Source organism: Atractosteus spatula, chromosome 5 (genome assembly GCF_055471065.1).
Source record: "Atractosteus spatula isolate fAtrSpa1 chromosome 5, fAtrSpa1.hap1, whole genome shotgun sequence".
In the NCBI taxonomy this organism is placed as follows: domain Eukaryota; kingdom Metazoa; phylum Chordata; class Actinopteri; order Semionotiformes; family Lepisosteidae; genus Atractosteus; species Atractosteus spatula.
The window spans coordinates 56,651,828-56,666,077 of NC_142710.1; the positions used below are offsets into that span (position 1 = coordinate 56,651,828).

The 14,250-nt window shown below is 40.4% G+C and overlaps 1 protein-coding gene across 1 annotated transcript in view; it reads left to right on the forward strand.

The window, feature by feature from the left end:
* dnah12 (dynein, axonemal, heavy chain 12) overlaps nt 1–13,939 on the forward strand; it is a 56,057-nt gene extending 42,118 nt beyond the window's left edge. The window contains exons 56-74 of the mRNA XM_088915555.1: nt 356–570; nt 823–1,015; nt 1,612–1,804; nt 2,033–2,205; nt 3,493–3,633; nt 4,214–4,372; nt 4,960–5,104; nt 5,334–5,484; nt 5,979–6,232; nt 7,305–7,445; nt 8,025–8,162; nt 8,897–9,130; nt 9,598–9,786; nt 9,976–10,079; nt 10,556–10,760; nt 11,219–11,356; nt 12,954–13,045; nt 13,414–13,481; nt 13,746–13,939. Coding sequence (XP_088771681.1) covers nt 356–570; nt 823–1,015; nt 1,612–1,804; nt 2,033–2,205; nt 3,493–3,633; nt 4,214–4,372; nt 4,960–5,104; nt 5,334–5,484; nt 5,979–6,232; nt 7,305–7,445; nt 8,025–8,162; nt 8,897–9,130; nt 9,598–9,786; nt 9,976–10,079; nt 10,556–10,760; nt 11,219–11,356; nt 12,954–13,045; nt 13,414–13,481; nt 13,746–13,939 — 3,127 coding nt within the window. The remainder of the gene's footprint in view (nt 1–355; nt 571–822; nt 1,016–1,611; nt 1,805–2,032; nt 2,206–3,492; nt 3,634–4,213; nt 4,373–4,959; nt 5,105–5,333; nt 5,485–5,978; nt 6,233–7,304; nt 7,446–8,024; nt 8,163–8,896; nt 9,131–9,597; nt 9,787–9,975; nt 10,080–10,555; nt 10,761–11,218; nt 11,357–12,953; nt 13,046–13,413; nt 13,482–13,745) is intronic.
* Nucleotides 13,940–14,250: the final 311 nt, after the last annotated feature.

Consider the following 14,250-nt stretch of genomic DNA (forward strand, 5'->3'; position numbering starts at 1 on the left):
CAGTAAATATAACAGTGAAGTTGGGTTACAAAAAGAGAAGCGACAGATCACAGATTCACCACTACGAAAACAGTGTTACAGCAGTCACCAGTATGGGACAGGAGAGAAAACCACATTTTATATTTGAGTTTATGTTAATGCAAGAAGAGGGAAGAGGCTTCTTTGCATTTACTATCATTAAAATTATGTTCTACTGGACTAATGGACTAAATCCATTTACAGAAGATCCGGTTACATGATTCACCTTCTACTGCTCTCCTACATGGATGAGGAAACATTCTGTAGGCATTCTGAAAGCAGGAGAGAAGAATGGAGATGGGTGGTTGTTTTAAGATATTCATTTTCTTTCTTTCAGGCCTTTAATGATTGACCCTCAGGGCCAGGCCAACAAGTGGGTGAAGAATTCGGAGAAAGAGAACAACTTGAATGTGATCAAGCTGACTGACCAGGACTACATGAGGACCCTAGAGAACTGTATCCAGTTTGGTACTCCTCTTCTGCTGGAGAATGTTGGCGAAGAACTGGACCCTTCTCTGGAGCCTCTGCTGCTCAAGCAGACCTTCAAACAAGGTGCTTATGGGACACTTGAAAACTACGTCAAAACCACAGAAATTACTTACTTAATATCTAGTTTCCCTTCTTCTCTCAATAGGTAGGACACCTCAGATCTGGAGCATTAGATGATGCAGCTCTTACCTGTTATAATAAGAACCACTGTTCACATAACTACCATATTGAGAGTGAAATGTTCACTTAACACATGCTTCAAGGAAAACTGAAAAAAGGGAAATCTTAAATGATTAAATGTTATTGGCTTACTAGGTGGCATGGATTGCATTAGACTGGGGGAAAGCATTATTGAGTACTCCAGAGATTTCCGGTTCTACATCACCACCAAGCTGAGAAACCCTCATTACCTGCCAGAGCTGGCCACCAAGGTGTCCCTGCTGAACTTCATGATCACACCCGAGGGGCTAGAGGACCAGTTGCTTGGCATAGTAGTTGCTAAAGAAAGGTGGGTGGCATTGCAGTAATGAAAACCATCATCCTTGGCTGTCCAGTTCTCGCTATCTGTCCATCTCTTACTAAGCATAAGCAGCAATGTTATTTTATTTTTCAGTAGGAATTGCAGGAACTGTCAAATGGAGATCTTAGTGTGTGTTAAGCACACAAGAGACACTGCTTAAAATGAGGAGAAAAAACAGCTGTGTTGAATTCATGACTTTTACAGTGTGCAGAATATAATGTTTCCCTATTTCATTACCACTTGTTAACTTCAAAGAGAATGTGAAAAGGAAAATGTAGAGTGAATGCTATTCTTTTCTCTTTATTTGAGTTACAGAACTGTTCAGGCCGTGAGTTGCCTTTGAAGATTGTTTTAATATTTTTGTTGTTGAGCTTGTCACTTGTCACATGTTTTAACTTGTATTACAGGAAAGATTTCAGAAAAGGCAAATATCTGCGCTTTAACTTTTACTTCACTGAATAACAAAAGAAATTGTACTTTAATATATAAAAAGAAGAACTTCCAAATGTACAAATATATGATGGAGAGGTGAGATAGGGGAGAGCTGCATCGGGTGTTTTAATGACGTTGTGGGTGGTGTGCAGGCCCGAGCTGGAGGAAGAGAGAAATGCCTTGATCCTGCAGTCGGCCACCAACAAGAGGCAGCTGAAAGAGACCGAGGATAAAATCCTGGAGACGCTGCAGTCATCCGAAGGCAACATCCTGGAGGATGAGAGTGCCATCCAGATCCTTGACTCAGCCAAGATCATGTCCAATGAGATCAATAAGAAGCAGCAGGTAGGGCTGCAGGGATAATGTGAGGGTGGAGATTGTTTTTACAGGTGAGCCCTGTAGAATGAATATTCCAAATCCTGATCCTTAGTTTTCACATTTCACATTGCCTCTGGTTAATCAGTGTAATATACTGTGTGAGTCATTAGCATAGACTGAAGCAGAAGAACAAATTAGAACTACATAACACATTTGACCAGTCTTTTATTTATGTTTTATTCTGTCTTTCTACAGATTGCCGAGAAGACCGAGCAGAAGATTGCAGAGTCACGCGAGGGCTACAGGTCTATAGCCAGACACTCTTCGATTCTGTTTTTCAGCATTGCTGACTTGGCCAACATTGACCCCATGTACCAGTACTCACTCAACTGGTTTGTCAACCTCTACATCAATTCCATCCAGGAAAGGTGAGAGTTGCAGCGTTACAGCAAGCTAAGACACTTCATTGAATGCTGTTTAATTTGAAAATAACTGACTCACATTTGCAAATTCACTGGGTCAGGAGGGAGCGTTTAATTGTATGTTGGAACTCCTTTAGTGTGGAAAGAACAAGCACATTTAGCCCTTTCCCAACTTGAAATCCAGCCAGGTAAATTTCACTAAACCCAAACTCTTGTATTGTTTACGCAATTATTTTTTTCAGTAGCATTGCATCTTAACTGCTATAAAGGAACAGGTAGAGTTCAATTCCATGCTGAAAGGTAAAGAATAGAAAACAAACACAAGACAATTAATTCTATTCATTTGCAGATTTCAGTTTTCCACCTTTGCTCCTGTTCTCCCTGAGTTTGGACACTCATTCTCACCTGCTTTTTGCCCTTTTCCTCACTGCTCCCCACCCCTTCTCACCTCTGCTTTCTGTCTTTTGTTCTCCTATGCTTTATTTATCTGCTACTTTCCCTTTCTCCCTCACAGTCGAAGAAGGTTCCACAGCCGAAATGTCGTGTTTCTTTTTTTTTCTATATTTTTCAGCATGGAATGAACCTTTCAATATTCCTTTGCAGCCTACACATGCTGACACAGCTACTCACTTGAATGTCTTAACTGCTGTGTGCAGTAGAATGTGAAGAATTTAGCAGTATTGGGTAGACCCCGATAAACCAGCCGCAAGTAGCATCTGTGACAGCATATAAAAGAGCTCTGATTTTTTTCTACTACTATTTTACAATCCCGGCCTCTAAATGTATAATCAGTTGAGCACACAATGAGGTCACATTGAGGGACAGGAAAAAAGGAAGTATAAAAGTATGAATAAAAAGGAATTAAAGTTTGAATATTTGGTGCAGTGAAGGTTTTTTTCTGAAGTGACTGTCTTTTCAACTTGTATATAGTAATCTCAAAATTCAATTTTTAACCTAGTCTTACCATATGGAATCACATAAAATGTCTTCATCTTAACATCAGTAAGCATAGCATAATTACAGATTAATAGGGGTTAAAATGTCTTCTTTTCAATACTGTACTCACCTATTTTGCATGTAGTCTTGACTGTAAGGTTATGAGTTTTTCAGCATATACTAGTGGCTTAAAGTAGTGTCCTGTGGACTTCAAGCTTTGGTGATACTTCTATTATTTACACAGATCACTCATGACATTAACAATAAAACAGAAAAAACAACACACACTTCTGAACAGTTTAGACCTCTTGCTCCCTCTTGTGTATCTCTAAAGAAACTGCATCCATTTCTTTTCAGCAACAAGTCCAAGATCTTGGAGAAAAGGCTCAGATACCTGAATGATCACTTCACATACAACCTGTACTGCAATGTATGCCGATCACTGTTTGAAAAAGACAAACTCCTCTTCTCTTTCCTGCTGTGCTGCAACCTCTTATTGTGAGTCACTCTCTTTTGTTTTAAGCTTGTTACCAATATACTGTAGCAATTTAGAAGGGTACAAGAACCTGAAGCTCCTGCTCTGTGGAGTATTCATAAAAAATCAGTGAAATACTCTATATGAGGTGTAAATCCAGTTGCTATACAAAAAAGAAGCAGATAGAAAATGTTAAATCTTTAAATAATTGCAGCAAAGATATCTGTTGCAGTTGAACAGGGATTCAGTATATCTGCAGTGTTCCCGTCTTCCTGAAAATCAAAATACGTGTAATGCAAGACCAGCAGTATTTTATAGATGTTGGCTGTGCTTTCTGTATGTATAAGTTTGTTTATTTCACATGGTCGAGTTTTAAATTAATTAAAAGCTTATTTAAATTAATTAATAGCTTTAATTATTATTGACTGCTAACTGCTTATGGTGAGATGGTAGCATTACTACTAGAGGCATGGGGATAATATTGTGTCAAGTGCTTGATGTGGTTTTAATATAGATCTGCCAAGGGTGGTAGGAACATTCGATCCTTTTTTCAGCAGACAGTGTAGGCCATTTATGATATGATTATGCAACCATTTTTTGTAGGGCTAAAAAGGAGATAGATTATTCCGACTTCATGTTCCTGTTGACGGGAGGAGTGGGCCTGCAGAACAAGTTGCCCAATCCAGATCCGTCCTGGTTGCTGGACAGGAGCTGGGATGAGATCTGCAGAGCCAGTGACTTGCCTGCTCTCAAGGGGCTCCGGTAAGCTACGTAAAGAGGGGGTCACCCTTCTCTTTGTCTGCATTAAATGTCAGGAATGTGCTTTGTTCTGCTGTGCGATTTATTTTTATAAACAGTCATTTCCATTTAAAAATAGTTTATGATAACTGGAAAATACCAACTTAGAGCTTCCCTGTCCACCCCAGTACAAACCTGAACAATTTAGGAGACTCACTGCACACAGATATATCTTTCACTTTCTTTTACTCAACCTGTATTGGTCACAGGCACTGACATTGGAGCCAGCCAGTTTCTATGAAAGTTCCTGTACACAGCTAAGTCTTGTCGTCAGACACATATCACTACAGTCCTGTTCAGTGCTTGTCATTGTTAGTATTCAAATATTACACATTTGATATGTGTGAATATGGTATTAACTTTAGTCTGTTTTCTGGCATAGTTGAATGCATCATGCAGTAAGTACAGAGTTGGCTCATATGTTGTCTTTTATAAAAACATACCATATGTATTGCTATACATCAATAGGTGATGCTACAGTCTTAAATTTAAAAACCTGAAAAATGTGTTTGTGGGTATTAGTGGTTTCTTTTTGTGTATTCCTGTAATAGGGAGGATTTCAGCAAGTATCCAGAGAATTTTCTAGAAATTTATGACAGCAAAGAGCCATACAATACCCCCTTACCCAAACCTTGGAACGAGAAGCTCAATGACTTTCAAAAGATTATAATTTTTCGATGCCTCAGGCCTGACAAGGTATGTAAAACTGGAAAACAATGAGATGTCCCTATGTGGACACTAGGACACTTTCCAGGCGAAAATACAATTTTGAGAATTTAACAAACATCACTTTCCGATTAACATAACTGAAAATGAATGGCATCATATGTGATATCATATATATCATATTTCCATTTTAGTTTGATTGATAGTCTGATGCTGAGTACATCATGAATTAATTAACCACTGTACCTGTTTTTTTAAGATCACACCAGCTATTACAAACTATGTGACTGATAAACTGGGGAAGAAGTTTGTAGAGCCTCCACCTTTCGACTTGACTAAGAGCTACTTTGACTCTAACTCCACCATCCCTCTTGTCTTCATCCTGTCGCCGGGAGCTGACCCCATGGCCAGTGAGTACGAAGACCTGGCGAGACTTCTTTAGTCCACGTTTGCTTTATTAATACTGTTTTGTGGGACAGGCTTTCAAAAAATCATCAGATATTTTTCTTTCTGAAATTGGGTGGCTTGCAACGTTTATGAATTGCATTTTTATAAGCAGCATTTCCGTGTATTGATTTATACTAAAACATATCTTAAAGCATTATTATTTCAATGCTAAACAAGTGCCATTGAATTTCATTTTATTTGGGACTTAGAAGTAGGCATGATTCATGATTCTTTTGCATAATCCTTGTAATGCAGAGACCTTTGTGCTTAATTGCAGGGATCTTTTAACATCATTCTGGTTCACAACATGTCATCATAATCTTTGTATTTAGCTGTGCAGGAGTTACAATAAGATGAGGCAGTGTGTGCAAAAGCAGAAGTGTGGTTCTGGCATTGCATTATGGGCTGTCAACTCCACCTGTCACTCACTCTGTTGTCTCCCCACCTTTGCTCCCAGGCCTACTGAAGTTTGCCAATGACAAAAACATGGGAGGTTCCAAGTTCCAGTCTATCTCCCTGGGACAGGGGCAGGGTCCTATCGCTGCCAAGATGATCAGCACCGCCATAAAGGAGGGCACCTGGGTGTGTCTGCAGAACTGCCACCTTGCCGTGTCCTGGATGCCCACCCTGGAGAAGATCTGTGAGGAGTTCAGTGTTGACACCTGTCACCCTGACTTCCGGCTCTGGCTCACCAGCTACCCATCTCCCAAGGTAGAGAGCAGTAGAGTGAAAACTGGGGGGGGCATAGTCACAACTTATATTCATCACAAAAACCAGAGAAACGTGGACTCAAGCAAGATTAAAAAGAAGATTTTGAAATTTCATCACGGGGTGTCTCCTTGTCTTATAAAACAAGCAGGCAAACTCTGAGAAAAGGGTCTGGGAAGTAAAGAAATGAAGAATTTGCAGGCAACTGAATTTCACCAATGCCTACAATAATTCCAATACTTACTGTTAATGTGGTCTGTTTGATGTACAAAACATCATTCTTATTCTCCCCCAGCTACGTAATTTTATCATCCAACGCTTACTCTTCTGTCTTGGTGTGCTTGTTACAGACTGGAGAAGAGGTTTATTGACATATCAGTTGAGTGTAACTCAAGCCCATCTGTCGCATTGAGCAAACTAAAACTTCGTATTGTGCTAAGAGCTGATTAGGTTTTAAATGATAGGTGGCTGCTGTGTGGGGGAATAACAAATTTCATGCCCACAATATTAAGGGCATCATATAAATAAATTCATGCACTGCTGCATTAGAGCACCAATTGCCTGAAAGCAGGCCTAGAAAATACAGAGCCTTCTTATCCTACTGCCTCTGTGAATATATTACTATAGTTGTAACACAATCTTATATTGTGTCTAATGTGACAAAATGACCTTTGGGTGTTGTGTTTAGCTATTGTTGTTTTAGAGATACATACAATTCATGCAGATAATTAGCTCTCGAGAACCTAGAACCTTTAGACTAACATGTGCCTGCAAATGAATTATTTTTCTTTCTTTTACTGCTAATAATTTACTAGGCAGGGTGAATGCTGAGATGAGATGGAGGTGATATATTATGTGGATTACGATGATCTATGTCTGCACCTCTGCTTTTCTTTTCTTTTCTTTATATTGGTGATCTTTGCGGATTCTGTAGGGATCTACACTGTAGGGACTGCCAAGGAAAGTCGATGATGAATTCAAGTGCAGATCTGATACTGCCTCATGCAGATGTGGGGAGCACCAGACAAATGGTGGTATAGATGTTGCGACAGATGTTTTTTGTTGTTGTGTTCAGTTCCCAGTGACCATTCTGCAAAATGGAGTGAAAATGACCAATGAGCCGCCCACAGGCCTGAGACTGAACTTGCTCCAATCCTACCTCACTGACCCTGTTTCAGACCCTGATTTCTTCAGTGCTTGCCCCAACAAAGAGCTGGTCAGTGACAACACACCATATTTCTTATGTCTTATTAGCATTTCTACCGTTTTTAAAATGTTTTTCTTTCTTTTCTTAATTACTGTCTTTATTTTTATTTCATGCTTAATACTATCAGAATTTGTGCAGACCTGTTCTCCACTCTCTGCACATTTCAAGTTAAATATCTTTTTTCTTTAGAAAACTAGTTGGGATGATTGAAATCAGTATCATTTGTCAAGTTCAGTGTTAATCATAAAAAAATTATCTTAATCCCAACCCATTTTCTTTAAATCATGTTTTGAAGGCAAAATAGAATTGTGTTGGTAACAAAAGGTGATTTTGGAGAATTTTTTATATTTCTATAAATTAGTGGATCTAAGTGATCAACTAATTGATAGCACTTGAAATTAATTAATCTTATTTTGTCAAGCACGAAGGATTATAAAAAGTATGTTTGGACTTTTAAAACAACTCAAAAACAACTTTTTAACAACAACTGTGCAGCTGCTTGTCATGATATTCTTTTAAGCACCTTTTTATGTACACCCCAGGATCATGATTGAAAGGCATCAGTTTTGTACTTTTTTCTTCTTACAGATATGGGAGAAGCTCTTGTACGGGGTTTGCTTCTTTCATGCTCTGGTCCAGGAGAGAAAGAAGTTTGGGCCCCTTGGCTGGAATATTCCCTATGGGTTTAATGAGTCAGACCTGCGTATCAGCATCAGACAGCTACAGGTATAGTGCTGGATTAATCTGAAGGATGACAGCCCCCTAATGCACTGTGATCTTCTCATACGAAATACACGTCTGTTATAACATTTCCAACCGAAAAAAAGGTCAATATTTTCTCCTGCTTGAAAAGTTGATTGGTTTATAAAGGAAATACTAAAACCTTATAAACTGTCTCAAGAATAAAGGAATACTCTGACTGGACATTTAGCAGTGACATTCGTTAATGTTGAGGTACAGCAACTTGGGAAGTGTCACGCCCTCTGTAGCCAGAGGGCGCTCCTTCTCTGTCCTGTCCCTAGTTTCTGGTCTGCTGTCCTTCCGGGCTCTCTCTTTCTCTTGGGCTATATATTTCCGGGTCTTGCACTCTGTCAGGGCTCAGCATTGACGTTCGGATGTCCTGAGACCCGCCTAGCACCAGGTCGCCCCACGTCTGCTACCTGAGGGCATAGGTTTCTATACGGCATTCCTGAACTCTTTGCACTACGAGCCCGGGCCTTTTTCCTGTCTCGCCGCTACGCATATGGGTCTTTTTCCGCTCTCCTGCTGCCCTCGGGTAGTCCCTTTGGACGTCCGTGACAGGAAGATCACAAGACAACAGGTTTAACAGTGTGATCAACAAAGTTAAAACCCACAAAGGGATCATTGATTGGTGTCATTAAAAATAAATTATATCAGGGTTTAAATTCAGGTTGTATTCCAATGCCCTGTGTGCATTCTCTGTGTGTGCTGTTTTTCAGCTCTTTATAAATGAGTATGAACAGGTGCCCTTTGAAGCCATCACCTACCTGACAGGGGAGTGTAACTATGGGGGCCGTGTGACAGATGACTGGGACAGACGCCTCCTCATGACCATTCTGGCAGATTTCTACAACCCCGAAATCATCGAAAACCCTCGTTACACCTTCTCACCCAGCGGGAAATACTATGCTCCTCCGAAGTCCATTTACGAAGACTATATTGAATTTATTAAGGTGACCGCAGTAAGAGTGAAATTATGTTTCCACTCCAGATTTCCTGACAAGGAAGGCTATTTGTAGTGATCTATATTGCATTAAAAATGTGGTAGTGAATTAGGGATTTTGCTGCCCATTTGAAAAATAATTTGATAGGATGGATTTCTTTGCAAATGTTCCATTTGGTCTTTTATGATGATAAGGCTGTATCTGATTCATTTATATGAGGACCTCATTAAGCTCTTGTTTTATCAGATCACAGTTAAATCGCTACTGGCTCCACACTCCCTCCATTCTTTGTCATCTCGCAACAAAATGCTTCTTATCACCTGTCTGAGCCTGCCTTATTAATAAAACTAACAATTCCCTATTATCCAATATGGATCCAATATTGTGGTTCAGTGTGAGAAATCACACATGGCGCTGGAGCTATGGATCTTGGGAATCTCTTGCGAAGGTTAAACGTGCCGTTCTCTACACCGTAGGCCCTTCCGTTCAGCCAGCACCCGGAGGTGTTCGGCATGCACGAGAACGTGGACATCTCCAAAGACCTGCAGCAGACCAAGCTGCTCTTCGACTCGCTGCTGCTGACCCAGGGGGGCGCGCGACAGGGGGGCGCCAGTGCGGGGGCTGACAGCGCCCTCTACGACATTGCCAACGACATCCTCAGCAAGGTGGGGGGCCTGCGAACGAGCAGTGCACAGCTCCCCAAGCAGAGCCTGTTGGTCTGTCCATGCGACAGGCTTGTCCAGCTGGCTAGGCACTGCTTTAGGATAAAACCCAAGCTATTGATATTGTGTCTCTGTAATCTACTTGGCTGCAGATGTTGCTTAATAATAATTTGTTCCTCTCTTCTTTTGCAGCTGCCAAAGGACTTTGACATCGAGGCTTCCTTGGCAAAGTTCCCTGTGAGATACGAGGAGAGCATGAACACTGTGCTGGTGCAGGAAATGGAGAGGTTCAACACGTAAGAGCTAGTGCTGCACAGTTTCCAATCCACGTGCCAATGTCCAATCAGTGAACGTTGTAAATTAGGGTAATTCAAAACACTGGGAGTCCTGGTTACCAAGCTACAAATTCCAGATTTAAATCCACATTATCGGCAAGGTTATCTGCTCTTAACTGCTCTCTGCTTAATGTTATCTTATCTTATGTGATTATAGTCAATCCACTTGTTTCAGCATAGAGTTAGAAAAAGATGTCACTCTTGTTGGGGGAAAATAACGTCAATGAGATTATTTGACATTATCAAATGTAATGATAACCACTGATAATCAGAAGGATTTGAAACTTGTGTTTTAAACAGAAGCCATAAACGATGTAAAAAATTCTTTGCCTTTTTTGTTTTGTTTTGTTTTTGTATGAGGTCGGAAGAGAAGTTTATTATTCGGATCAAAAGGTGGTTATTTTTAAAATGTACTAATCGCATCTGTCCCATTGCAGGCTGAGTCGAACAATCCGCACAAGCCTTCAGAACCTCCAGAAGGCCATCAGGGGGCTGGTGGTAATGGATGCAGAGCTAGAGGCGATCTCCAGCAGCCTGTTGGTGGGCAAGGTCCCAGAGAAATGGGCCAAGCGCTCCTATCCCAGCCTCAAACCCCTTGGCAGCTATGTCACTGATTTCCTGGCCAGGCTGAAGTTCTTACAGGTACTGCTGTAAACATTCATGTGTCCCTGTACGTATGTATAACATATTGTAGCTGCTGTCAGAAAATAACCTTTTTTCTTTAAACAAAGAAATGTATTGCTAGGCATTTGAAGATGCAAAACGGTTTATTGAATGGAATGTGCTTCTCACTGCTCAATTAAATAAGATGACTCGTTTTTGAGTAAAATGTATGTGATGAGTACCTTTATTCTATAGAGGAGCCATTTGCATTAGTCTCAAATTTGCATAAAAACAAAATGCACTTTGCAAAATATCTCAATATTGAATGGCGAACACATTACAAAGTTTGAATACTGTGTTGAATTTAAGTGTTATCGTGTAATTTATCCAAAGGAGTCTTGCAGGACTCATTCCATAGAACAGTGCCCAAGTGTAATAGTTCTTTGTAGCCTTGTGTAACCTTCTGTAAAGTTGTGCTTTTGTGTGCTTCTGTCCAGGACTGGTATGAGAATGACAAGCCTCATGTGTTCTGGCTGTCCGGGTTCTTCTTCACCCAGGCCTTCCTGACTGGGGCCATGCAGAATTATGCTAGGAAATATTCCATCCCCATTGACCTGCTAGGATTTGACTTCCAGGTACTTCAGTTCCAGTTCCCGTTCAGTTTATTGTCATATGTAGAAGTGCAATGAAATGCTTATTTGCATGTATGCTAAAATACAAAGACATTAAAGGAATCGCCAAGAACATAGACACAGAACAGCAGCTGCAACAACAGGTTAAATAACATACAACTTAAAAAACATCAGTCCAAGCCAGTGGTAGGGGTAAGGATCAGTAATCTACCAGCTTTTGGGAAGAAACTGTTTTGGAAACTGGAGGTTCGTGCCTTTATGCTCCTATAACGCTTACCAGAGGGAAGGGGCGAGAAAAATGAGAAACCAGGATGATTGGTATCCTTAGCGATACTTCCAGCCTTCCTCAGACAGCGAGTTTTAAAGATGTCCAAAGTAGCAGGGAACTGTACTCCAGTGATGGACTGGACTGACCTGGTCAGCCCCTGTAACGCCTTCCGGTCAGACAACGGGTTGCTGCCAAGCCACACTGTAATGCCACACAGGAGCACACTCTCAATAGCTCTTTGGTTGAGTTGTTTCATTTTTCAAGCATTGTTAGTCTTTTGAAAGATCTTTCATGAAGGTTATCAGGAATTTCCTTTTGTTCCCTTTTCTGGCACTGTTATGAATTAGACAGTTTGGGGGAGTCTTAGGCTACATTCACACTTTGCTAGTAAGCTCAACAACAGATAGATAGATAAGACTTTATTGATCCCGAAGGGAAATTGATGTGTTACAGCAGCCCAGCCCAAGACAAGCAAAAACAGACATCAGAGTAGATGAAAAATTAAAATACGTACAGTAATACAAAATAAATATATAGGTGTGTGCAAAATATGCTCATAGTCACTGTAAAAACAATAAAATAAACAACCTTAATTATGAACTGCATTTGTTCAGTTTTATTACTGAAGTGTTTGCACTCCATGTTTAAACGAACAGCAAACATGATGGACACCACAATACGGAGGTTTTTTACTTTTTGAAGAACAGAGCACATTGGGTACCAGTACACATATCTGGAGCTCCTCAGGCACAGCTCTGTAATTTAACACACTGCATTGCTACATGCACTGGTGATGATCTCCAGTACCATAGGGTTAAACACTTGGATAAGTTTCTTGTCCAAGCTAGGAACTGCATGACTGGTATTCAGATAATTCAGGATGAATTATTCAGGATGAAAGTCAGTGTTAAACAATGACATGATTACAGCAATCCACAGAACAATTACTCCGCCGTTGTAATATAGACATAAAGTTCTCATTGACAAACCCAAGTAGATTACCTCACTTAGTACCTGTTCCAGGTAGGTTTAACTACCGTGATTAAAATATAAAAATATGTGTATATGTAAACCATATGAAGACCAAAAAGTCAACCTGCAGTCACATTTAGGCTGTGTAAATACAAGACTTCAACTCCTTAGCAAAATTATAATTAAGATTAATTTCCCAGCATTGTTTTTGATCTACAGCCTTGTTGTTGTTCTTCTCTTATTTATTTGCTTTACCAGGGCAACTTGCATGTAAGAAAAGCATCTAATGAATATCACACACTAACACTTATTTAGACATTGATAATGCAGTAATCTCACTGCTCTCCATCCGCATGCCAGGTTCTTCCCAATGACACCTCTGATTCCTCCCCGGAAGATGGAGTCTACATCCACGGCCTCTTCTTAGACGGCGCCCGCTGGGACAGGAAAAAGTCAGTATGAGTAATCGGCAAGCCATATTTACTTTTAAAACAGAAGGAATAATAAGCTAATACGAGGCGATTGTAAACTAAAAGGTACTGTAGGTTTCTTAAAACTGCTTATCAGACATTTGTAGTTCAAGGAGGCAGCTGCATCAGCATGCATAGGCTGCAATGGAACAAGGAAAGGCTTATTCTCTTTTCAGCATGGAATAAACCTTTACTTGTTCCTTTTCCGACATTTGCTTTTTTTCATACCTAAAACTGTATGTGTATGCGTTTGATCTCGTGCTCTTTATAATATGGCAGATCAGCACTGATTTGACATTAATGCGGTCAATAAATATTCAGTGCTGTGCTTGTTGCTTGATTCTTTTCAGTGGGGTTCTGGCAGAGCAGTTCCCTAAAGTCCTTTTCGATGCAGTCCCCATTGTCTGGATAAAACCCAGTAAGTACCTTGCTTCCCGCTTTCATTGCATCAGTAAAAGTAGAAATGTTGTCTGTCTTTATTTAGAAGCGAATACAAGTTTTGGACAAGTGTATATTCTTATACCTATATTCTTATACCCTCTTATGTATCCTGCAGCTCTTGTGTAATACGGCACAACTCAGATGGACTGACTTGGCAATCCCAAGATGCTTTGTTTCTCAAAATAAAAAGGGGACAATGATTGTGAGTTTGTAATAAAATCTGTGTCTGCTTCCTCCTCAGCTAAGAAGAAGGCTTCAGAAAAGGCTTCCAATCTGTATGTGTGTCCCTTGTACAAGACCAGCGAGAGGAAGGGCACCCTTTCCACCACAGGGCACTCTACCAACTTTGTGATCGCCATGCTGCTGCCCAGCGACAGGCGGGTCCAACACTGGGTGAAGCGAGGGGTGGCGCTGCTGTGCCAGCTGGACGACTGATCGGGGCTCAGCTCTTCTGCTCCAGCAGAGCACAGTCACAGAACTTTTAACTGTTCTTTTTACATTTGCAAGTCTGTACATGAAGCAAGGCAACATTTCTTTCTTTGGATGTAATAAATCATTTAATATAAAATTTGTAGTATATGTTATTTATTTTCGAACTAATCTTTTGTGCTGCGAGTACCTTGGGATTCATAAAATGGCAAACATCTCACGAATATTCAATATCTAAAGAGCTTTTAATTTGCTTATTTTAATCTTGATCTTACTCAATGCACGCTTTTGAATGTGCCTACCAACGTGTAAGTCCT